This window comes from Haematobia irritans, chromosome 3 (assembly GCF_050003625.1).
Source record: "Haematobia irritans isolate KBUSLIRL chromosome 3, ASM5000362v1, whole genome shotgun sequence".
NCBI lineage: Eukaryota > Metazoa > Arthropoda > Insecta > Diptera > Muscidae > Haematobia > Haematobia irritans.
This window is the reverse complement of record NC_134399.1, coordinates 159,157,600-159,185,397: the sequence shown is the minus strand read 5'-3', so window position 1 is coordinate 159,185,397 and position 27,798 is coordinate 159,157,600. Positions and strand designations below refer to the sequence as shown.

Sequence of the window (27,798 nt, the reverse complement as noted above, 5' to 3'; positions counted from 1 at the left end):
AGAAATAAAATTTTGACATAATTTTCTATAGACATAAAATTTTGACAGAATTTTCTATAGAAATAAAATTTTGACAAAATTTTCTATAGAAATAAAATCTTGAAAAATTTTTCTATTGAAATATAGAAATTTTGACATAATTTTCTACAGAAATAAAATTTTGACGAAATTTTCTATAAAAATAAAATTTTGACGAAATTTTCTATAGAAATAAAATTTTGAAAAATATTTCTATTGAAATATAGAAATTTTGACAAAGTTTTCTTTAGAAATAAAATTTTGACGAACTTTTCTATAGAAATAAAATTTTGACAAAATTTTCCATAGAAATAAAATTTTGGCAATATTTTCTATAGAAATAACAATTTGACAAAATTTTCTATAGAAATAAAATTTTGACAAATTTTTTTTAGAGAAAAAAAATTTATTTATTTTAGCTTAAAATCATGTTTTGCCTAAACTACAAGAGTAGCTTAACGAGCAGAGGAAAGGTGTATTTGTCAATTTTTTTTTTGTATTTTTTTTTTAATTTGGCGGATTTTTCTTGAAATTTTGGTAGTTTATTTTTAGAACGGGTGGCAACCGTGCTGAGATCCGGTCATTTTGGTGGCGAACCTACTTATTCTTGGTCGACGCGTCCAAGTCCAAATTTTGACAAAATTTTCTATAGACGTGAAATTTTGACAAATTTTTGTCCAGAAATAAAATATTGACAAAATTTTTTTTAGGGAAACAACAATTTGACAAAATTTCCTATAGAAAAAAAATTTTGACCAAAATTTCCTATATAAATAAAATTTTGACAAAATTTTCTATAGAAATAAAACGTTGAAAAAATTTTCTAGAGAAATAAAATTTTGACGAAATTTTCTATAGAAATAAATTTAAAAAAAAATTATAGAAATAAAATTTTGACAAAATCTTCTATAGAAATAAAATTTTGACAATATTTTCTATAGAAACAGCAATTTGACAAAATTTTCTATAGAAATAAAATTTCTATAGAAAATTTATTCGTTAAGCTACCCTTGCCTAAACTACAAGGGTAGCTTAACGTACAGAGAAAAAGTATGTTTGTCAAATTTTTGGATTTTTTTTAATTTGGTAGATTTTTCTTCAAATTGTGGTAGATAATTTTTGGAACGAGTGGCAATCGTGCTTGAGATCGGGACATTTACTTATTAAGCCATTCTTGGTCGACGCGACCATATCCATGGTCTGCACTTAACTTCCAAGTGTCGTATTTATCATAAAAGTTTTATCGTAATATAAAAATGTCACATGTAGTTTCTTGAAGTGCACGAGTATTTACTACATATATATCGCAACTACATGCCCCGCCTACCTTCCGTTACCACAAGCAGAAGAAAAAGAAACAAACTGGAAATAAGCTGACTAAGCGTTTATCTATATAATTACAATTATTTTGATGCTTTTGGCCAAAAACGACATTTAAGATTTTTAAACGTTATTTTACTCTATTGTGTTGGTGTACTACTCCTCTGCGCATGTGTAAATGTGCTATCGAATTTCTTTAGCTCTGTTAGCTATGATGAATGAATAGATTACCAAGTACTGTGATGTGTGTGAGCGTTTTTTCGAATTTAATTTTTTTTTATGCAATATGAATTACACGCTTAATGGTGAGAATAACAAATCCTCAAGTCAGCATATTTGAAGTGAGAAAATTTTTTTCCGTTTGACTTTCGTAGTAAAATATTATGGAAATGCAGTTATGGGCAATGTCATTAATTGAGATGATGATCGGGTCAAATGTAGAGTTTTCCAAACAAGGTATGCAACCGGGCCGTTTGCATACCTTGTTTTGTGTAAATTGTGTGTCCTAAAATGTTCGGTTGCCTAATCTTCCATAATAAGTCGTTATTTTATGATTCGGAACGGCCGAACTTTTGGCCGCACATATATACTTATATTGTTGGTCCTTTGTGTTTTTTTTACGCAATAAATTTCAGAATCAAAGAATGTTTATATATCACCTCAAAAAAACTTTTTGTGAAGTGAAAAATAAGTCGATCTCTACAAGAGCATTAAAAGTAATGGCTTAGGAAGAACTTCTTTATTTGCTGGGAAGGTATTTATTTGTAAATTGTTCACGAATAATATTCTTATAATCTATTGATATTTAAAAAAATATTTCTTTAGGTACCGCGCTTGCTTAAATGTTGTACATCCCTGTGTTACGTGGAGAATTTTGTATCGTGGCCTTATTTGGTCTTAAAAACTACTACTAAGTGACACCCACCTTCTATTCAAATACTAGAAATAATTTTATGAATGAAAATTTTTATTTGTATTCTTACATTTGCACACACACACACACAATCATGCACATGTACATATATATCACCATTTATAAATATTCGCATATTTGTGAATAGACTTCTACATGCATTTGTTCTAACGTCTTTACCTAGGTATTATTATACATTTTTTTGTAATGAAATTTTTCATTGAAAAATGCAAATATCATGCGATATATGAATGGATCTCGACAAACGTACTCGTACATAATTATGGGTATGCCATTTTAAATTTTCATTTTGTTATCTGTCTTAGTGGGAAAACAAATGTATGTACATCCCCTTAGAAACATTTAATTGATTATCTTTAAATGCGATATATTTATGGCAATTTGTTCAAATACAGTATTCTTTTCATATGGGATATTCTACACTAAGTAGATGCCAAAAAATTAAATTAATTTTGGTACTTTTGTAATAATTTTTATACTCTTCACCACTACTGTGGTACAGGGCATAATAAGTTTGTGCATTTGTATGTAACGCTAAGAAGGAAAAGTCTTAGTATACCGATCGTCTTAGCATTTAATTCTGAGTCGATTTAGCGATGTCCGTCTGTCTGTCTGTCCGTCTGTCTGTATATGTAATTTTGTGTGCAAAGTAGAGCGTCCTCAAATTTGGCACAGAGTTTTACTTTGACTCAAAGACAATCGCTAGTGATTTTGAAAAAAATGGCTTCAGATTTAGATATAGCTGCTATATATAAAGTGTGGTTAAATTGTAAGGGCCGATGTTGAATGTGAACCACACCTAAACGCCAAGTATTTTTTCGAATTTTATTTGACATTTCTGTATTTCAGACTTACTTAACGGGTTGGCTGATAAGTCTCCGGTCTGACACATAGATGGTATTAAATGCATATTATATAGTACCAACCTTCAAATGATTCGTGTCAAAATTTGACGTCTTTAAGTCAATTAGTTTGTGAGATAGAGCGTCTTTTGTGACGCAACTTTTGTTATTGTGGAAAAAAATGGAAAAAAAGGAATTTCGTGTTTTGATAAAATATTGTTTTCTGAAGGAAAAAATACGGTGGAAGCAAAAACTTGGCTTGATAATGAGTTTCCGGAGACTCTGCCCCAGGAAAATCAACAATAATTGATTGGTATGCAAAATTCAAGCGTAGTGAAATGAGCACGGAGGACGGTGAACGGAGAGGACGCCCGAAAGAGGTGGTTACCGACGAAAACATCAAAAAATCCACAAAATGATTTTGAATGACCGTAAAATGAAGTTGATCGAGGTAGCAGAGGCCTTAAAGATATCAAAGGAACGTGTTGGTCATATCATTCATCAATATTTGGATATGCGGAAGCTCTGTGCAAAATGGGTGCCGCGCGAGCTCACATTTGACCAAAAACAACAACGTGTTGATGATTCTGAGCGGTGTTTCCAGCTGTTAACTCGTAATACACCCGAGTTTTTCCGTTGATATGTGACAATGGATGAAACATGGCTCCATCACTACACTCCTGAGTCCAATTGACAGTCGGCTGAGTGGACAGCGACCGGTGAACCGTCTCCGAAGCGTGGAAAGACTCAAAAGTCCGCTGGCAAAGAATAATTTTTATAGATTATTTTCAAAAGGGATAAACCACCAACAGTGACTGTTATATGGCGTTATTAGAGCGTTTGAAGGTCGAAATCGCGGCAAAACGGTCCCATATGAAGAAGAAAAAAGTGTTGTTCCACCAAGACAATGCACCGTGCCACAAGTCATTGAGAACGATGGCGAAAATTCATGAATTGGGCTTCGAATTACTTCCCCACCCACCGTATTCTCCAGATCTGGCCCCCAGCGACTTTTTCTTGTTCTCAGACCTCAAAAGGATGCTCGCAGGGAAAAAATTTGGCTGCAATGAAGAGGTGATCGCCGAAACTGAGGCATACTTTGAGGCAAAACCGAAGGAGTACTACCAAAATGGTATCAAAAAATTGGAAGGTCGTTATAATCGTTGTAGCGCTCTTGAAGGGAACTATGTTGAATAATAAAAACGAATTTTGACAAAAAAAATGTGTTTTTCTTTGTTAGACCGGGGACTTATCAGCCAACCTGTTAATTTGAACCATGGAGAGATACACAATCCAACAACGTGTTAAATGGTTCCAAGAAATGGCAGCAGTGGATGATCAATTTTCGAAGAAAATCATCTTCAGTGATGAGGCACATTTTCACCTCAGTGAGAATCCAAGAGTGATTGTCGAAAAACCATTGCACCCACAAAGAGTGACTGTTTGGTGCGGTTTATGGGCTGGCGGCATCATCGGGCCGTATTTTTTCCAAAATGAGGCCAGTCAGGCAGTTACTTTGAATGGTGTTCGCTATCGTGAGATGATAACGAACTTTTTATGGCCCGAACTGGAAGATATGGATGTGGACGATATGTGGTTTCAGCAGGTCGATGCCACTTGCCACACAGCTAACGAAACAATGGCTCTTTTGCGCAACAAATTCAATGGCCGTGTTATCTCACGTAATGGCGATGTCAATTGGCCGCCAAGATCATGTGATTTGACACCGTTGGACTTTTTTCTTTGGGCTTATTTGAAAGAAAAGGTGTACGTCGATAAGCCAGCAACAATTCAAGAGCTAAAGGATGAGATAATTCGGCACATTAACGGCATAGAACCTCCATTATGCATCAGCGTCATCGAAAATTTGGACCATCGGTGAAGGTGTGCCACCGAGGTCGCGGCGCCCATTTGACCGATATTTTATTCCATACATAATTGAGTAATACCAATATATCATAATAAAATAAAATTACAATAATTTCCAAAATAGTTTGTGTTTTATTCAAAATAAACATCGGCCCTTGAAATTTTAACCACCCTTTATTTATCACCGATCTGGTCATAATTGACGTATTTATCAACATGTTTTCTTAAACTATCGGACAGCCAAATGTTTTAGGGCTTTCGTAAAATATGCAAAATATCAGCCAAATCGGTTCAGATTTAGATGTAGCTCCCATATATATCTTTCGTCCGATTTGCACTTATACAGCCTCAAAAGCCACAATTTTGCCCTGATTTGCTTCAAATTTTGCACAAGAAGTACGTTTAATAGTATCGTTAAGTGTGCTAAATTTGGTTGAGATCGGTTCAGATTTAGATATAGCTCCCATATATCTTTCGTCCGATTTCGACTTATATGGCCTGAAAAGCCAGAGTTTTGCCCTGATATACTTCAAATCTTGAACAAAGAGTACACTCAAAAAAAAGTTTACTAGGATCCAAAGATTTTGACCTTCCCTTAAGGATTTTGGTATTGATTCCGAGCACAAGATGCGGCTTCTTTAAAATAAATTCATCTTTGACTGACCTCCCTGGCTTTAAATCTAGGGTAAATAAAATTAAAATTTATATACAGATCTCATTCATCGAATTTTTATCCTCTTTTTGCGATATATTAATAAAGGTATTTATGTACAAACAAATTCCAATTTAAAATCCAAAAAATGACAGGTACTTCAAAGTAAAAGCAGTTTTCTTAATGTAAAAAAAAAAATATAAAAAACTTTAAACCAAACATGCAAATCCTTAAAATAAGTCTTAACCTATATTTTTGAAGCGATTTTATCTTAAATTTAAAAATACTATATGTCAGTTGAGTTAAAGACTGATTTCATTAAATTAAAAATGTTTTTCTTTATTTTAAGGAAAATTTGCCTTACTTCAAAGATCTACAACTTCAGAATAGAGACGGAAAATTTCAAGATTTGTGTCATAAATTTAATGAAAAAAATTTTTGAAGCAAGGATTATAAACTTTTGAAGCAAGGATTATAAACTTTCATTTCATGTCATTATTTTAAAGAATTTTGTCCTTAACTTTGGGTAAATTTCGATTCCTAAAATTTAAGTTGCATAATCTGCCATATTAGGTCAATATTTTTTTCAGTGTACGTTTACTAGTATCATTAGTGTGCTAAATTGGATTGAAATCGGTTCAGATTTGGATATAGCTCTCATATATATCTTTCGTCCGATTTACATTCATATGACCACGGAAGCCAACTATATTCTCACCATTTACGTGAAATTTTGCAGAGATAGCAGAATTATTATTCTAACTATGCATGTTAAATTTGGTCAAAATCGGTTCCGATTTAGATATAGCTAACATAGGGCTATCTCTCGTGTGTCTTGACTTGGGCCAGTTCTGGTCAAAACGTACACTGAAAAAAGAATTGGCCAAATACGAAAGATTATGTTTTCTAAATTTTAGGGTACGCAATCTTTAAAATAAAGAAATTTTAATTAAACGAAAGTACATAAGTTTTGCTTTAAGAGTTATTTTCTTTAAATTTTCTTTAAATACACGTCATATCTTTGAAATTTGTGTCTCTCCGTTAAAGCCGTATGTTGTAAGGGAAATTTCCCCTAAAGAAAATAAAAACATTTTTAATTTAAAGAAATATTCTTTAAATTAACTAAAATATTGAATCTTTGAATTTAACCCTCTAATGCCCCAATTATTTTGTCAGCTGATTAAATATTCAATGTTAACGATACAAAAGCAAGAAAACTAAACAAGAAACATTTATAACAGGTCTAACAAAGAAAAGCACTTTTTTTGTCAAAATTCGTTTTTATTATTCAACATAGTTCTCTTGAAGAGCGATACAACGATTATAACGACCTTCCAATTTTTTGATACCATTTTGGTAGTACTCCTTCGGATTTGCCTCAAAATAGGCCTCAGTTTCGGCGATCACCTCTACATTGCAGCCAAATTTTTTCCCTGCGAACATCCTATTGAGTTTTGAGAACAAGAAAAAGTCGCTGGGGCCAGATCTGGAGAATACGGTGGGTGGGAAAGCAATTCGAAGCCCTATTCATGAATTTTTGCCATCGTTCTCAATGACTTGTGGCACGGTGCGTTGTCTTGGTGGAACAACACTTTTTTCTTCTTCATATGGGGCCGTTTTGTCGCGATTTCGATTTTCAAACGCTCCAATAACGCCATATAATAGTCACTGTTGATGGTTTTTACCTTCTCAAGATAATCGATAAAAATTATTCCATGCGCATCCCAAAAAACAGAGGCAATTACTTTGCCAGCGGACTTTTGAGTCTTCGGAAACGGTTCACCGGTTCCACTCAGCCGACTGTCGATTGAACTCAGGAGTGTAGTGCTGGAGCCATGTTTCATCCATTGTCACATATCGACGGACAAAGTCGGGTGTATTACGAGTTAACATTTGAGTCACATTTTACCAAAAACAACACGTTGTTGTTTTTGAGCTCGCGCGGCACCCATTTTGCACAGAGCTTCCGTATATCCAAATATTAATGAATGATATGACCAACATGTTCCTTTGATATCTTTAAGGCCTCTGCTATCTCGATCAACTTCATTTAACGGTCATTCAAAATCATTTTGTTGATTTTTTTTGATGTTTTCGTCGGTAACCAACTCTTTCGGACGTCCACTGCGTTCACCGTCCTCCGTGCTCATTTCAGCACGCTTGAATTTTGCATACCAATCAATTATTGTTGATTTCCCTGGGGCAGAGCCCGAGGAAGCTTCACAAAAGATGCTCTATTTCAAACAAACTAATTGACTTACAGACGTCAAATTTTGACACGAATCATTTGAAGGTTGGTACTATATAAAAATAATATGCATTTAATACTAGCGACGCCATCTATGTGTCAGGTTACCAGCCAACCTGTTATGGTAAATTTGAGTATGTGCTGCGAAGCCGCGTGAACAGTTTTAACTAAGTTTTCTTTTTATATTATCCTCTTTTGTTGTCTTAAGGTGTGTTTTACTAAAAGCTTCCTGATGTAATGAAGCCCGCCTAAAGGCGGGATTGGCCATTAGAGGGTTAAGATAAAAACGATTCAAATAAAAGCTAAGACTTATTATGAGAGTTTGGTATCTTTGATTTAAATAGTTTTTTTCGAATTCAGAAAAAAAAATACTTTGAAGTATCTGTTATTTGGATTTTTAATCTGGTATTTTGTTTGAGCGTGAATAACTTAAATAATATATCGCACAAATAAAATGGAGATTCGATAAATTAAATCTTTATCCTAATTTTAATTTTATTGATGTGAGATTTAAAGCTAGTTAGACACCTAGAAAACGTCTTTCAGTGTAAACTTTTTTTTTTTTGAATTTATATAAAGGACAGAACACTTTAACATGGTTTCATCATTAACGGATTAATATATACTTTTAGAATATGAACTCATTCGAAAGTACACTTCTTGAAACATTTTAGTAGGATCAACCCTAAGGCAGGTCTCCATCGGTGTTACCGTTGAAAATTTCAAAAATTGTTTCAAATAAGTTGACTACCATTAACCGAATCGTAAACCTTGTAACTTTAATCATCGATTTATGCATCCCCTGATATATCTATTTTACTCACATATATCTGACAACAATAAATGTGTAAATAGAATAAAATAACCATTTAAATTAATTCAAATAAATATTTCCAATTTTTTTTTTCATATTGCCCATATATCATCAAATGGGCACGGGGAATAAATAGTAACCATTGTATTTCCATTCATTCAAATAATCATTCGTCATTGCATTCTATTCATGGAATTCTCTTGGCGTTAGGTGTTGGTGGAGGAATAGTTGTTGAATGTTAGTTACTGCAATAGGCATTCAAATTGCATGCACATTTTAATAATAATTTAAAATTTTAATTTACCATTTTAGTTGAATGTTTTATTGTCTGCGTTTTTTTTTTTTTTTTTTTTTTTTTTGTAAATCTTAATGTTATCAATATTCATTCATTCGTCAATTCAATTCGCCATTTGAAAAAATTTCAATTCATTTGATTGTTGTTGTGGATGAGGGGTGGGGGGTGTAATAATGTTATTAAGTGTAATTTAGATGATTATTGTTATGGACTATGATTTATATTTATGTTCAGATTTTACATCGTTCTAATTCTGGCCAGTTGGATTTTCGACATTTTGGAATTAATCTCATTTTCGCTCTAGGAAGCATATTACATAAAATACTCGTATAAGCAAATAAAGATTTTCATAATAAAACAAGTATATACGGCCATAAGTTCTGCCAGACCGAATCTTATGTACCCTCCACCATGGATTGCGTAGAAACTTCTACCAAAGACGGTCATCCACAATTGAATTACTTGGGTTGCAGCCATTGGCAAGGCATCTAAAAAATTCTTAACATCACCTTCTAAATTGTAAGTTATTCCATGCGGGATATATATTAGACAAAACAAAGTCAGATTAAATACGTATATATTCAGTTCCTGACCGGTATATACATACAAAACAATTTTTTTCTGATTCAATCACGAAATTAATTGATCCAATTAATTTTTAATGGAAATATCTTCAATCACAGAAATGATAGTATCAATTAAAAAATTAATTAAAGGTCAATTAAAAAGTTAATTGATTCAATTAAAAAATTAATTGATACTATTATTTTTGTGATTGATTTTTGTTTCAATTAAAAAATTTGTTGAATCAATTAAATTTTTAATTGAATATTTTTTAAAAGTCAATTAAAATTTTAATTGGAAATTTTTTCGTGAAATTTTTTTGTGTGTATAGGGAAGAACTAATTTCGAACCGATATGAACTTTTGTGCGATAATTATACAGCCAGAATTGAAATATGGGGGTCGCTTTATATGGGGGCTATATGCAATTATGAACACGATTCTACCAAATATGGCAAATTTTTTGCAAAATATTCTCTCCCACTAAGAGGTGCTTCATAAATTTTCTATAGAAATAAAATTTTAACAAAATTTTCTACAGAAATAAAATTCTGACAAAATTTTCTATAGAAAATTCTGACAATTTTCTATAGAAAATTTTGATAAAATTTTCTATAGAAATTATACTTTGACAAAATTTTCTAAAGAAATAAGATGTTGACAAAATTTACTATAGAAATAAAATTTTGAAAAAATTTTCTATAGAAATATTAAATTTTGACAAAATATTCTATGGCAATAAAATTTTGGTAGATTATTTTTGGCTCGAGTGGCAATCGTGATTATGAACCGAAAAGGGCCAATTTTTCTGTTATTGGGGATCGGTTTATCTGGGGCTATATATAATTATAGATCGATACGGACCAATTTTGGCATGGTTGTTATCGGCCATATACTAGCGCAATGTACCAAATTTCAACCGGATCTGATGAATTTTTTTCCTTCAAGAGGCTCTGAAGGTAAGGTATATAATTATGGACCGATATGGACCAATTTTTGCGTGGTTGTTAGAGACCATATACTAACACTATGTACCAAATTTCAGCCAGATCGGATGCTCCTTCAAGAGGCTCCGGAGGTCCAATCTGGGGATCGGTTTATATGGGGCTATATATAATTATGGACCGATATGGGCCAATTGTGGCACGGTTGTTAGAGCACGCAGAGAAGAAACATGATTGCCACAATCATATTCGAAGAGCAAAATAATATGATAGCACCTATTTTTGCGGCGACCATGTAACATTTTAACCTGCAACCATGTTGGCTCAGTGAACATGGTTCTAAGAAAAATACAATTGTCCTCATCTAAAATGTTATTATATTGATAAAAAGAATTTTGTTTCCATTAAAAGACAATGGTCACGATCTAAAATGTTATGTTATTCGTCAAAAATGTTTTTCTTCTAGTTAAAAGAACATGGTCACAACCTAAAATGTTTTGATTTTTATGAAAAAACTTTTTTCGTCGTCGAAAAAAGGACGCCACTTGGGAAAAGAAAACACAAAATCAACTTTATTTATTTGTTTTTATTTATTTATAAACTAATTCATTGTTTATTTGTATTTATAATGTTGTGCAAGCAAACATCACATATTTTTACACACTCTAGTTTGGTTCAATTTCAACAATAAGTAATCATTCCATATTTACTTCGTGTCCATCAAATGTACAAACGCAGACATCATATAACTGCAAATAAAAATAAATTATACCATATGTCAAAATGCAGAACAAAAACCAGGTACATTTGTTTCAATTACACTTCCCTTTTTTGTATTCACATAAAACCACGTGCCATTTCTGAATAAATAAATTAACACAAAACACAATAATTCCGTATTCTCCGTCCATTCCAAGAAACAATCAACACACGACTGACGCGCAAAATGAAAATCGTGTGTACCTGCTCAATGTTATAAAATTCTTGTCGCTGCAAAAAAATTAAAAAATTAAATGGTCACGAAAACAATGTACATGGTCTTTATGGCCATGTAATGCTTGTAGACATATCTATACGTAAACTATAAAAATACTTTTTTCTTTGCAAAAAAGTAAAAAAATTGAATGGTCAGGTACATGATTTTCCTGACCATATAATGGTCTCAAATTCTATCATTTAAATAATAGAACATGTTTGCGGCATTTGAGAACCATTTAAATGCTTATTGCCAACATATATTTTTCTCCGCTCGAAAATTATTTTTACAAAGACAAAAATACATGGTTTTCGCGACAATTAAATACTCTAAATAAGCATTAAATGGATGCGGCAACCATGTCCAAACATGTTTTTTCTGTGCGTGAGACTATATATTAACACCACGTACCAAATTTCAACCTGATCGGGTGAATTTTGTCCCCCCAAGAGATCAAATCTGGGGATAGGTTTATATGGGGGCTATATATAAATATGAACCGATGTGGACCAATTTTTGCATGGTTGTTAGAGACCATATACTAATACCATGTACCAAATTACAGCCGGATCGGATGAAACTTGCTTCTCTTAAAGGATCCGCAAGCAAAATTTGGGGATCGGTATATATGGGGGCTATATATAATTATGGGCTGATATGGAGCAATTTTGGATGGTTGTTAGAGACCATATAGCAACACCATGTACCAAAATTCAGCCCGATCGGATAAAGTATGTTTCTCCCAAATCTAGGGGTCCGTTTATATTGGGGCTATACGTTAAAGTGGACTGGTAGGGCCCATTTGCAATACCATCCCACCTACATCAATAACAACTACTTGTGCCAAGTTTCAAGTCGATAGCTTGTTTCGTTCGGAAGTTAGCGTGATTTCAACAGACATGACTAGATCGACTCAGAATTTCACCACGACCCAGAATATATATACTTTGTGGGGTCTTAGAGCAATATTTCGATGTATTACAAACAGAATGGCAAAGTTAATATACCCCCATCCTATGCTGGAGGGTATAAAAATCTATTTTTTCCTGAATTTTCATGGAACTTTTATTTTAGGGGTGATCACAAATCATCCTACTTTTCCTATCTTCCTAATGATAGAGGATACGAGGCCTTTTAACAGAATTTTGTATTTTAGGGGATAATTGCAAGTTAGCCTTAGCCAGGGTGCATCTATAAACACCCAGTAAAAAACGCGTCGCCAAAAAAGTAATGAAAATGTTGTATTTGCATAAGCGTAGGAAGGCCTCTGGGGAGGGGGCTTAGACCCCCCAGAAAAAATTTAGCCCCCCCCAGAATTTGAAAACCTATTTACGATTTTACATTTTTATAAAAATTAAACAAGTATATACAACCGCACAAAGTTCCGCTAAAGACTTTCATGCACAATCGAATTACTTGGGTTGTGGTAGCAGTTGCCGATGGCAATGTTTGAAGTCTGATATTTATGAAATAGAGCTGTGATTGTACTTATGGTTTAGTTGAATAACTAACAGCCTGTTTCTGTATGTCGAACGAGTTCAATCGATCGACTGAAATGCATAGAAACAGCTATTTTTTGGTTATAAATTCAGGTGTTTGTTTCCATTTTAGTCGATCCACAGAGCTCATTCGACATACAGAAATAGGCTGTAAAGCTTTCGACATACAGAAATAGGCTGTAAAGCTTTATTATATAGTTTAGTCTGGTTTAGTCATCCTAATCAAAAAATGGTAATTGGTATTAATACTATTCTTTCATAAATTTATATCTTAATAATGCTGCAAAAAAGCGTCGCCAAAAAAGAAGTGAAAATGTTCTTTTTGGGTCCGGAAGTGGTGAAAAAATGGCGGAGAAGCGATGAATGTAATAGGAACTCGTCATAGAACGAATGTCCACCGTTTCAACAGCCGTTGCAATAAATTTGCATCAAAGAGTTTTGAATGTGAATTAAAAAAATGTGTGATATTTTCCCAAATAAATAATTTTTATTTATTCGTTTTTTATTTGATTTTTGGTCGAATTTTTGTTAGAATTCTATAAATATTTATAAAGACCTCGAGCTTCAAGAAACATTAATTTATAATAATTTTTATATTTTTTTATGATTTTTAATGCACTCTAACGCTTGTTTCAATATTTTCAAAAATTATCGATTTTTCTATAATGGATTTACCATTTTTGTGGCAAAATTTGAATAATTTTTACCATTTTATTTATTCTTACTCTTTTTTAAACTATTTGAAAAAAGAAAACAAAAATTACGCATTAAAATATGAAAAAACTGAAGTAAAAAACTTCCTGTGTAGTTAATATAATTAACTTCTTTGTGAGGACATTTGTGCCTTTAAAACAAATCCCAATTTTTTTGCTGGGAAAAGTGTGGAACTACTTTTAGTTGCTTTATTATATATTATTTTGATGTCAATAAAACAATAATTGAACCTATAAGTTCAGTCTATAAATTTTTAGCTAGGGGGGCTATAGCCCCCCCTAGGAAAATTGTCTAGCTACGCTAATGTGTATTTGGATCCGGAAGTGGGGCAAAATTGGCGCAGAAGCGATGCATTTAACATGGGCTTGTCATATGCCGGATGTCCACCATTTCAACAGTCGCTGCACTGAATTTGAATCACTTCTTAAGGTGTAATGCGAATTCAGAGTTTATGTTGTGAATTAAGAAATTTTGTAATATTTTGACATATAAATAGTTTTTAAAATTTTTTTTTATGATTTTTAATGCATTCTAATGCGTGTCTGGAACGTTTGATTCAAATATTTTCAAAAATTCGCAATATGTCTAGAATGGATTTAGCATTTTATAAAGCAAAATTTAAATAATTTGTACCATTTTATTAATTCTTCATATGCTTTTATTCTATTTAAATTTCTTGTGAAATATATGAAAAAAGCGAGGTATAAAAAATTGGCTCAAATGAATTTCTTGTGCAGTTAAAATAAAGAACAGCTTTGGGAAGACATTTTTGGAAGTGCTTTTAGAGATGTGCTTTAGAAGAATTTACAATTTTTTTTACTGGTTAATGATGGAGGATACGAGGTTTTTAGGGAATTTTGTATTTTAGGAGGTGCCTACGATTTAGACTTAGCCTATAGCGCATATGCTAAGTCTAAATAGGTTTTAGCCTAAAGGTTATAGTAGCAGACCGATTTATTGTCAGGCTCACTTAGACTATTCAGTCCATTGTGATAAAATCTTAGCCTGTATTTTAAGCTTTTTTGTCTTAAATCTAATCAGTTAATTTAAAAAACGATTTATTTAAATAAAAAAATTTCTTTACTTTGAGGAAAGTTTACCTTAATTCAAAGGCATACGAATTTAACGAAGGGACGAAATATTTCAAGATTTGTGTCCCAAATTTAATGAAAAGAATTTTTAAAGCATTTTAAAGATTATAAACTTTATTTCAATTAAAATGTCATTATGTCAAAAAAATTGTATTTAACCCTCTAATACCCCAACTTTTTTGCCAGCTGATTAAATTGTCAATGTTAACGACACAAAATCAAGAAAACTAAGCAAGAAAAATTTATACGGTGAAATTCAGTATATGCTGCAAAGCCTCTTGAACAGTTTCAACTAAGTTTTCTTTTTATTTTACTAATTTTTGTTGTCTTAAGGTGTGTTTTACTAAAAGCTTCCTTATTAAATGAAGACCGCCTAAAGGCGGGATTGGGCATTAGAGGGTTAATATTGTTTCAATTGCGTAACCTAAAATTTAGGTTGCATTATCTTCCACATTAGGTAAATATTTTTTCAGTGTTTTTCTTATCTTTACTGTGTTTTGTACACAGTAAAATTTTGAAAATTTAAATTAATTGCAAAAAATGCGTAAAACAGTAGATTTTTATATATCATTTCAGAAGAAATTCTTGTGAAGTGAAAATTATGTCCATGTCTACACTGAAAAAAAGCATGCCCGGTTCCAAAGATTTTGTCTTTACTTTAACAATTTTGGTATTGATTCCGAGCCAAAGAAGCGGAGAATTCAAGTAAGAATACTTTAAGACATAATTCTCTTTTAAATTTGGGTTTTGTGTACTTGGTTCTAGGAAGCAAATTTAAAAAAATTTTTTTTTCTTTCATGTTATAATAGCCATTTTTAAGTCAAATCCCTTAATTGATAAACACGACAATTATGACCATACCGGTGATATCTAAATAAGAACCGATCCAAAATCAATAGGAATTGTCTTTGAGTCGAAGTGAGACCCTATACCAAATTTGAGGACAATCACATTAAAACTGCGAGCTGTACACAAAAATGTATGAACAGACAGACATCGCTAAATCGACGCAGGATTTCATTCTAAATTGATCGGTCTACCTAATGATGGGGTCTCAGACTACTCCTTTGTTTTACATACAAATAAACAAACTTATTATGCCCTGTACCACAATAGTCGTGTCACTTGCCAATTGATTCTATTTTTTTAGATTAAAAGCATTCGAAAGTAGCTGTTTTCCCCCTGTATCTAAAACTAAAACAGAGATTGTAAATTACCACACGATTCTGAATGTTCATCAGTTACAATATAAATTGATGTTGATTTAATACAATAACAATTACCATGAAAATAACTTAATAAGTGTGTCGATTTCGTTAACATTTTCTATAAAACTATTTGTGGCATGCGAAAAATAAACACTTTTGATAAACGACCATGCTAATGGAAGTGGAAATGTCAAAACTTTATTTCTATAGAAAATTTTGTCAAAATTTTATTTCTATAGAAGTTTTTGTCAAAATTTTATTTCTATAGAAAATTTGGTCAACATTTTATTTCTATAGAAAATTTTGTCAAAATTTTATTTCTATAGAAAATTTTGTCAAAATTTTATTTCTATAGAAAATGTTGTCAAAATTTTATTTCTATAGAAAATTTTGTCAAAATTTTATTTCTATAGAAATTTTTTTTTCAACATTTTTTCTATAGAAAATTTTGTTAAAAAGAACCCCTCCAATCTATCAAACAGTAAAAAATCTACTATTTTTGGCAGAAATTTACCAAGTGTGGCAGCCGTGATCGAGTGGCTGCTAGAGAATGAAGCCGATGGCGGCGGCTTGACGGCTAAGCCGATATAAATTTGTCCATTTGGCGGCGCACAATCATCCATTATAAAATCAATTTGAAGTTATTCGAATAGTAATAAGATTAGTTGTACAACCAATCTTACAATCAAATTTACATTTAATTAAAATTTTCTCTTTGGCAAAAATACTACAATTATTAGTACACCACCATAGAATGGTGACGGAGGTATAATAACTTTGTCATTCCGTTTGTAACACATCGAAATATCGATTTCCGACTATATAAAGTATACATATTCTTGATCAGGGAGATATTCTAAGACGATATAACCATGTCCGTCTGGCTGTCTGTCTGTTGTAATCGCGCTACAGTTTTTTTTGTCTGCAGGCAGGTCAAGTTCGAAGATGGGCTATACCGGCCCAGGTTTTGATATAGTCCCCATATAAATCGACCTCCCCATTTGGGGTCTTGGGCTTATAGAAACCGTAGTTTTTATCCAATTTGCCTGAAATATTTAAAGTATTTAAGGACCATAAAGAGGTATGCCGAAAATGTTGAGTATCGGTTCATGTTTTGGTATAGCCCCTATATAGACCGATCTCCCGATTTTACTTCTTGGGCTTATAGAAACCGTAGTTTTTATCAAGTTTGCCTGAAATTGGAAATCTAGAGGTATTTTAGGATCATAAATAGATGTGCCGAAAATGTTGAGTATCGGTCCATGTTTTGGTATCGCCCCCATATAGACCGATCTCCCGATTTTACTTCTTGGACTTATAGAAACCGTAGTTTTTATCCAATTTTCCTGAAATTGGAAATCTAGAGGTATTTTTCGACCATAAAGAGGTATGCCAAAAATGATGAGCATCGGTCCATGTTTTGGTGTGATCCCTGTATAAACCGACCTCCCGATTTGAGGTCTTGGGCTTATAGAAACCGTAGTTTTTATCCAATTTGCCTGAAATTGAAAATCTGGAGGTATTTTCGGGCCATAAAGAGGTGTGTCGAAAACGGTGAGTATCGGTCCATATTTTAGTATAGCCCCCATAAGAACGATCTCCCAATTTAACTCCTTAGGTTTGTAGAAACCGTAGTTTTTTTCCGATTTGCCTGAAATTGTAAATATTCTGGTATTTAAGGCTCACAAAAACGTGTATCGGATTAAGTTTTTATCGGTCCATTTGGTAATGCCTCCATTTAGACCGATTTCACTTCTTGAGGGTATAGAAGGCGCACAGATCATGAAAATTTCTTGAAACTCAATGCGAAATTTCCAGATTTTACTTCTCGGGTGAAAATCTACAGATTTAAGATTTCACATCAAGACATTATTTTATAATTTTCTTGCATACTTACAAGAGATGTTAATGATTCCTCTAAAACTCAAACAAAAATGGTTCTTATAAATCCAAAATCTGATGTAGTCTTCATAGGTAAAATCTTTAAATTTATCTTCGTGAAGTGTAGTGGTTGAACTGCTCTGCTTTATCTGTCCTCACCCCCTTGAAATTTCAAAGGAAACCCTAATATTTGATTCGTGGTGGTGGTGGATATTTAAGATTCGCCCGGCCGAACTTACTGCTGTATATACTTGTTCTGATTTAAATCGATATTTTTGATTAATTGATATCGACTGAAATCAGCGGCGCGCCTCGGCGGCTTCATTCTCTGGTGGCTACCATGGTTGCACCACTTACGGAGTTTCCATAGGAATGTCGAACGAATATTTTAAGACTTGTTGTTGTGTTGCCCAGAAGATGTGACTAACTTATAACAGGGGATCCGGCCCCTGAGCCGGTTGCCACAGTTGGTAGAATTCTACAAAAAAATGGTAAATTAATAAAAATGGTAAATTTGTAGATTGGTAGATTTTGCAAAGAGGTACTTCTTCATAAATTTCTATAGAAATAAAATTTTGACAAAATCTAAATATTCTATAGAAATAAAAATTTGACAAAATTTTCTATAGAAATAAAATTTTGACAAAATTTTCTATAGAAATAAAATTTTGACAAAATTTTCAATAGAAATAAAATTTTGACAAAATTTTCTATAGAAATAAAATTTTGACAAAATTTTCTATAGAAATAAAATTTTGGCAAAATTTTCTATAGAAATAAAATTTTGGCAAAATTTTCTTTAGAAATAAAATATTGACAAAATTTCCTTTAGAAATAAAATTTTGACAACATTTTCTATATATATAAAATTTGACAAAATTTTCTATAGAAATATAAGTTTTACATTTCCAATAGAAATAAAATTTTTACAAAATTTTCGCAGAAATAAAATTTTTACAAAATTTTCGCAGAAATAAAATTTTGACAAAAATTTCTATAGAAATAAAAATTTGCAAAAATGATTTGTTTTGTAAAACTAAAAAAATAAACCAAATCGGTCTAGATTTCAATAGTCTTTAAATTTGATATTATGTAATTTTAGCCCCTTTTGGCTTTGAAAAGTAAATTTTTAATAACTTTTTAGTACTTTTTCGTCAACATAATTTATCATCCCTGTATAGCAAGCTGAAAAAACGAATAAATTAAAATTTGGTTACTGGAATCAAGTACGTATAACTCAAATGTATCCTTATTTAAATTCTCCACTTCTATGGCTCGGAATCAAGATCACAATCATTAGTGTAAAGGCAAAATCGTTGAAACCGGGCAAGCATTTTTCTTCGATATATAAAATAAAAGTAATCGAAAAAATTTTGCATATGCACATGTCCGTCACAATTTTATTCTATGTTAAAATTTCAAAAAACAAATTCTATGAATATTTGATAGTTCATTTCATCTCATTACTTGTCAAGCTATAAACTTGATATTGAACTTAATCCTTAGTAAATCGTACTACAACTTTATGTTTCAGGTTGTCATGGAAAGAAAGGAAAATTAGGTCAATAAGTTAACGATTTCACCCCCGCCAGACACTGTACCATTGTAAATTGACTGCACCTTATTGCATATTTTATCACAATTTTCTATGGGAATCAAAAACCCTCCAACGTCTATGGTGTGTGTTTTTTAAACAATTCTCTCCCATAGCCATTCACCTTACATCAGTCCATTCGATTCCCTGACTCACTCACTCAGCCATTCACTCATTCGTTCATTCATTCATTCATTGTCTTGTAAGAAGAATTGCAGGCGAATTCCCTTTAAGCTATAATTTGTAATAAAGCCACAATCATATCTCACATAGTTTATCTGGCAAAGCCTAGAAAACAAAATCTCATAAAATAGCTAGGAGACCAACCTCCAAAGATTTGGCACACACATACACCTATATACATAAAATTGGTCAGGAAATATCGGTCTCTGGGTTATTGCCGACTTTGCCTTGCTATCGTCTATCTTTGCCAGTTTACAACTCCCAGCTTGTTGCTTGGACCATCCATATTACATTGCATTGCTCAAATCACTGGTGAGGAAAAGGAGATGTAGAACGAAATATAAAAATTCAAACTGAAAACTCGTTTTATTGGTTTTGTAATACCAGTGGTATTCGATTGTTTTTTTTTTTTCACTTCGCCTTTAGAATGTGTATCAAAGTGAATTTGAAAATTACGTTGCGCATGCGCAAAATGAATTGCACTGCAATAATAATCCAAGAATGGGAAAAACTTGTTCAATGTGTTTTTGATAAAAATGATATGGTGCTGAACATAACGATAACCGCGCCTATTTTCACTTTCATTCAATCAAAAGTGTTACGCACACTGGGGGATTTTTAGAGGCTTTCACAATGGGCAAATATGGAATAGTAATTTAGTTTAGTTTAATACTTATTTGCTTATAATTATTTTTCACCAGAATCAAAAAATATCTGCATCATTAAATTAATCTACTACAAATCATTATTTATTATTTACACAAAAAAACTAAATTCTTGGTCATTTTATATTATGTCTACTTCGAAATTTTCCACAAACATTTTTGGCGAATCTTATAACACAAACATTTTATTTTATATTTATTTTACACCCCCTCAAAAACTGCAATGTTTGACATCCAATAAATATATCAGCATCAACATCATAGCCTCATCTGACAAACATTTGAAATTTGAATATTCCTTTCTATGTTAATTAGTGTTTGTTTAATTTAAATTTTCTTTTTCTATTTGTAGAGCTATTGAATTCTATCAAGAAAGTGGCCAGACCCTAAGTTCCAAGCTAAATGAGCAACGACAACAACCTGGAGGCAATCGTTTGGGTGGCCCACTAAGATATCCACACACTATCTTATTCTGGCTACGGTGTAATCAGGTAAAATAAATTTTGTTATACCCTCCACCATTGGATGAGGGTATACTAACTTTGTCATTCCGTTTGTAACACATCGAAATATTGCTGCCCTAAGACCCCATAAAGTATATATATTCTGGGTCGTGGTGAAATTCTGAGTCGATCTAAGCATGTCCGTACGTCCGCCTGTTCAAATCACGCTAACTTCCGAACGAAACAAGCTATCGACTTGAAACTTGGCACAAGTAGTTGTTATTGATGTAGGTCGGATGGTATTGCAAATGGGCCATATCGGCCCACTTTTACGTATAGCCCCCATATAAACCGATCCCCAGATTTGGCTTGCGGAGCCTCTAAGAAAAGCAAATTGCATCCGATTCGGCTGAAATTTGGCATATGATGTTGGTATATGGTTTAAAAAAACCATTCAAAAATTGGTCCACATTAGAGGTGTGCGCGTGACACGAAATTATCGTGACACGCGTGACTCACGCGTAAATCACGTGAGTCGTGAATAAAATCTGAAGCAACTCTCGTGAATGTGCGTGAATGGAACTAAAACAAATATGTCGTGCGTGAGTGTGCGTGAGTAATAAAATCGGTTCGTGAATGTGCGTGAATAAAATTTCTGCAAAATCACGCTCACGAAAAAAAATCAAGATTTAATTCTTACTCGTATGTTAACTGAAATTAATTTAGTTGTCGAACTATATTTTATTTATGAATTTTATTACCCTTGCTCATACCCGATGGGAAAATGTCATGAGTCTCGTGAATTTGTCGTGAGTCACGTGAATTGTCGTGAATCGTGCGTGAGCGTGAGTCTGTAAAAGTACTACGTGCGTGGGCGTGCGTGATTACTGCTTTTCTTTTCGTGAATGTGCGTGACTGGGAGTGGCTACGACACTTATCGTGCGTGAGCGTGCGTGAATAAATATTTGACTTCGTGAATGTGCGTGAGTGTGAGTGAAATTTCACTCACGCGCACACCTCTAGGCCACATCGATCCATAATTACATATAGCCCCCATATAAACCGATCCCCAGATTTGACCTCCGGAGCCTATTGGAGGAGCAAAACTCATCAGATCCGTTTAAAATTTGGAATGTAGTTTTAGTATATGGTCTTTAACAACAATGCAAAAATTTGTCCCTTGTAAACCGATCCCCAGATTTAACCTCCAAAGCCTCCTGGAAGAGCAAAATTCATCCGATCCGGTTGAATTTTGGTACGTGGATTTAGAATATGGTCCCTAACAACCGTGCAAAAATTTATCCATATCGGTCCATAATTATATATAGTCCCCATATAAACCAATCTCCAGATTTGACCTCCGGAGCCTCTTGGAGTAGTAAATTTCACCCGAGCCGGTTGAAATTTGGTACGTGGTCTAACTATTTAGTTTTTAAAAACCATGCAAAAATTCGTCCATATTGGTCCAATTATATAAAGTCCCCATATAAACCGATCCCCAGATTTGACTTCCGGAACTTCTTGGTGGACCAAAATTCATCCGATTCGGTTGAAATTTTTACATTGTGCGAGTATGTGGCCGCTAACAACCCCATAGGATGGGGGTATATTAACTTTGACATTCCGTTTGTAACAAATCGAAATATTGTCCTAAGACTCCATAAAGTATACATATTCTGGGTCGTGGTGAAATTCTGAGTCGATCTAAGCATGTCCGTCCGTCCCTCCGTCCTTCTGTTGAAATCACGCTACGAAACAAACTTGGCACAAGTAGTTGTTATTGATGTAGGTCGGATGGTATTGCAAATGGGACAAATCGGTCCACTTTTACGTATAGCCCCCTTATTTCATCCGATCCGGCTGAAATTTGGTACATGATGTTGGTATATGGTCTCTAAAAAAATGGGTCCACATCGATCCATAATTATATATAGCCCCCATATAAACCGATCCCCAGATTTGACCTCCGAAGCCTATTGTAGTAGCAAAACTCATCCGTACGTTTAAAATTTGAAATGTGGTTTTAGTATATGGTCTTTAACAACCATGCAAAAATTGGTCCATATCGGTCCATAAATATATATGGTCCCCATGTAAACCGATCCCCAGATTTGACCTCCAAAGCCTCCTGGAAGTGCAAAATTCATCCGATCCGGTTGAATTTTGATACGTGGATTTAGAATATGGTTCTCAACAACCGTGCAATAATTTATCGATATCTGTCCATAATTATATATAGTCCCCATATAAAACGATATCTAGATTAAATTTCATCCGAGCCGGTTGAAATTTGGTACGTGGTCTAAGTATTTAGTCTTTAAAAACCATGCTAAAATTCGTCCATATCGGTCCAATTATGTTAGGTCGGATGGTATTGCAAATGGGCCATATCGGCCCACTTTTACGTATAGCCCCCATATAAACCGATCCCCAGATTTGGCTTGCGGAGCCTCTAAGAAAAGCAAATTTCATCCGATACGGCTGAAATCTGGTACATAATGTTGGTATATGGTCTCTAAAAACAATGCAAAAATTGGTCCACATCGATCCATAAGTATATATAGCCCCCATATAAACCGATCCCCAGATTTGACCTCCGGAGCCTATTGGAGGAGCAAAATTCATCCGATCCGGTTGAATTTTGGTACGTGGATTTAGGATATGGTCCCTAACAACCGTGCAAAAATTTATCCATATCGGTGCATAATTATATATAGTCCCCATATGATGACAGTCTTTAGTAGAACCTTCTACGCAATCCATGGTGGAGGGTACATACCATTCGGCCTGGCCGAACTTACGGCCGTATATACTTGTTTTATTTTAAGGTGCTAATTAAACATATTTCACCAACAAATCAAAATACAGTATACTCACAAATTTAATAGTTTTTTAATGACGCACAAGAATTTTATTGTCACGAAAGAGGCCCACGCACATCATGTTTGCCCAGGAATTTTAAAATTTTAGTTTAGAAAAAAAATTACAAAAACTCGAAACTAATTATGAAAATAATACAACTCGACACAAATGTGTGCTCGGTTCTAGGTGCCCGGCAATGTTTCCTACAACCCTTCCTGCTGCCATCCTATTCGCCGTCAGTAATATCCTAGTTTTATAAGTGTTTGTGTTACCCAATGGTATATTTCCTCGCCATTCAACATCGTCTATGTATCTCCAACGCCCATTTATTCACCTAGAACCGTGAGGCCTCCATGAGTCAAGCGTTCGGTAATGTGTTCCATAGGCCTATCAATTGCCTTTATTTTTCTCATTATTTCAGAATAATCAAGCATCCATATGATATTTATGTATATTCAAATCGTTGATCATTATTTTGCTTTCCAATATAGTCCGCAATTGAAATCGTAATATCTTAAGGTGGGTATTAAGTTCGAGTTTAGCCGCTAAAATCGCAATTTTTTCACGATTACTTTTCTTAATTAATCCACTTTACTACAAAACTACAAAATTTGTGAAAATTTGCTTTGGGCTATTCCCCATCAAGTTATAATAAAATATGCAACAAATATGTATAATTGTATGCCTTATTTTTACTGATTTAGTTTTCACTTTAGCGATTTTAGCGGCCAAACTCCAACTTAATACTCACCTTCATTTTGCATTATTTGTCCTCCGTCTATCCGCGAATACGTTCACATTATCCGGCCTGGTGTTATAAAAATTCTGTGTTCGTCGTAATTTCAAGCTGTGGAATTGCACTGTGGCCCAATTGGAGCTCGGTGTCTGGATTCTGTTATATGGATCACGAACTCCAAGCATACGTCTTTCTGATAATTCGATCTGGTTACGATCTTGGGTGGAATTTGTATCCACCGGTACTGCCAATTTTTATTTAACTTTTGAAACTTTATCATGCTTGGGTTTTCCCCAGCATCTTTAATCTTATCGCCGCATTGTCGTTCTACATTTTCATCGCCATCACTATACGAGGGCGGTTCGGAAACTTCTTAGCCTATCAATGAAAGAGAATAGTTAGTTCTTCAAAAATATTTTTATTTTCCAATATAATCTCTTGAAACGTCAATACACTTAGTCCAACGCTTTCCTAGCAATTCTATCCCTTGATTAAAAAATTAAAATTTTTATAACATGTTTTTTCATACTTTTACGGCCATTTTCATGTAGCTCAGTTAGGCTTTAACTGCCAGTTAACAGAAAGAAAAATGGAAATATCTTTTCTCCGGTTAACTTTAACTGAAAATTTTTCAGCAGTTAAGTTTCTAACTGGCATATGGAATATATACGTAAGATGACAGATATGTAGATATCACGGTTTAAAAGTTCGTTAGCTAACGTAGCACTAACGGAGCTTCATGAAAATGGGGGTTAATGGGTAATTTTAACTTTTTTTGTTTCAAATAGGTTAAAAACAGAGTAAGAATTCATTAAATGCTACAAATCATTTAAATTTTGTCGACAAAAATCCAATCTGAAACAAGTAAGAAAAGTCTAAAGTCGGGCGGGGCCGACTATATTATACCCTGCAACACTTCGTAGATCCAGATTTTCGATACCATCCATATCAAATCCATCAAATGTGTTCTACAATATTAATAGACTTTAAATTTAAGTCGGCTAATGCCCTGGGGTGGAACACAATGTTAGGAAACAAATATGGGAAACATTTAAATCTAAACCAGTTTTGGGCCACGTCGCAAAAGTGTATTTATGATTTATCGGTCGATAGATATGTATTAGAAATAAAGGAATATTTGAGTCACTTTTACAAGTTTTCGAATAAGCAGTGGCGATTTTAACAGGTTGGCTGATAAGTCCCCGGTCTGACACATAGTTGGCGTCGCTAGTATCAAATGCATATTATTTTTATATAGTACCAACCTTCAAGTGATTCGTGTCAAAATTTGACGTCTGTAAGTCAATTAGTTTGTGAGATAGAGCGTCGTTTGTGAAGCAACTTTTGTTATTGTGAAAAAAATGAAAAAAAGGAATTTCGTGTTTTGATAAAATACTGTTTTCTGAAGGGAAAAAATACGGTGGAAGCAAAAACTTGGCTCGATAATGAGTTTCCGGACTCTGCCCCAGGAAAATCAACAATAATTGATTGGTATGCAAAATTCAAGTGTGGTGAAATGAGCACGGAGGACGGTGAATGCAGTGGACGCCCGAAAGAGGTGGTTACCGACGAAAACATTAAAAAAATCCATTAAATGATTTTGAATGACCGTAAAATGAAGTTGATCGAGATAGCAGAGGCCTTAAAGATATCAAAGGAACGTGTTGGTCATATCATTCATCAATATTTGGATATGTGAAAGCTCTGTGCAAAATGGGTGCCGCGCGAGCTCACGTTTGACCGTTTGACAACAACGTGTTGATGATTCCGAGCAGTGTTTGCAGCTGTTAACTCGTAATACACCCTATTTTTTCCGTCGATATGTGACAATGGATGTAACATGGCTCCATCACTACACTCCTGAGTCCAATCGACAGTCGGCTGAGTGGACAGCGAGCGGTGAACCGTCTCCGAAGCGTGGAAAGACTCAAAAGTCCGCTGGCAAAGTAATGGCCTCTGTTTTTTGGGATGCGCATGGAATAATTTTTATCGATTATCTTGAGAAGGGAAAACCATCAACAGTGACTATTATATGGCGTTATTGGAGCGTTTGAAGGTCGAAATCGCGGCAAAACGGCCCATATGAAGAAGAAAAAAGTGTTGTTCCACCAAGACAACGCACCGTGCCACAAGTCATTGAGAACGATGGCAAAAAGTCATAAATTGGGCTTCGAATTGCTTCCCCACCCACCGTATTCTCCAGATCTGGCCCCAGCGACTTTTTTTTGTTCTCAGACCTCAAAAGAATGCTCGCAGGGAAAAAATTTGGCTGCAATGAAGAGGTGATCGCCGAAACTGAGGCCTATTTTGAGGCAAAACCGAAGGAGTACTACCAAAATGGTATCAAAAAATTGGAAGGTCGTTATAACGTTGTATCGCTCTTGAAGGGAACTATGTTGAATAATAAAAACGAATTTTGACAAAAAAATGTGTTTTTCTTTGTTAGACCGGGGACTTATCAGCCAACCTGTTATATGGAAAATGTTGGTATTCTGGCCATTTTTGCTCAAATCGGAAAAATTATATATATGGAAGCTATATCGAAATCTGAACCGATTTGAACCAAATTTGGCATGCATACTAATTATTTTAATTCTACTCCCTGTGCAAATTTACACGTAAACCGGACTGCAACTTTGACCTCTATGGTCATATGACGAAAAATCGGGCGAAAGATATAAAGGGTGGTTAAAATTTCAAGGACCGATGTTGATTTTGAATAAAACACAAACTATATAGGAAATTATTGTAATTTTATTTTATTATGATATATTGGTATTACTCAATTATGTGTGGAACAAAATATCGGCCAAATGGCCGCCGCGACCTCGGTGGCTCACCTCCATCCGATGGTCCAAATTTTCGATGACGCTGAGGCATAATGGAGGTTCTATGCCGTTAATGTGCCGAATTATCTCATCCTCTAGCTCTTGAATTGTTGCTGGCTTATCGACGTACACCTTTTCTTTCAAATAACCCCAAAGAAAAAAGTCCAACGGTGTCAAATCACATGATCTTGAATTTGTTGCGCAAAAGAGCCATTGTTTCGTTAGCTGTGTGGCAAGTGGCACCGTCCTGCTCAAACCACATATCGTCCACATCCATATCTTTCAATTCGGGGCATAAAAAGTTCGTTATCATCTCACGACCAACCGCACCAAACAGTCACTCTTTGTAGGTGCATTGGGTTTTCGACAATCACTCTTGGATCCTCATTCGCCCAAATGCGGCAATTCTGTTTATTCCACTGAGGTGAAAATGTGCCTCATCACTGAAGATGGTTTTCTTCGAAAATGAACGCCCATTTTCATAATAAGTCTGGATAACTTTAACACATTGTTGGATTGTGAATCTCTCCATGGTTCAAATTGAGTAAGTCTGAAATAGAGAAATGTCAAATAAAATTCGGAAAAAACTTGGCGTTTAGGAGTGGTTCACATTCAAGAT

At 33.9% G+C, this 27,798-nt stretch overlaps 1 protein-coding gene across 1 annotated transcript in view; it reads left to right on the top strand.

The window, feature by feature from the left end:
• LOC142228544 (tRNA dimethylallyltransferase) overlaps positions 1 to 27,798 on the top strand; it is a 591,910-nt gene that overhangs the window by 521,074 nt on the left and 43,038 nt on the right. Inside the window, exon 5 of the mRNA XM_075299000.1 lies at positions 20,663 to 20,801. Within this exon, the coding sequence (XP_075155115.1) occupies positions 20,663 to 20,801 (139 nt within the window). The remainder of the gene's footprint in view (positions 1 to 20,662; positions 20,802 to 27,798) is intronic.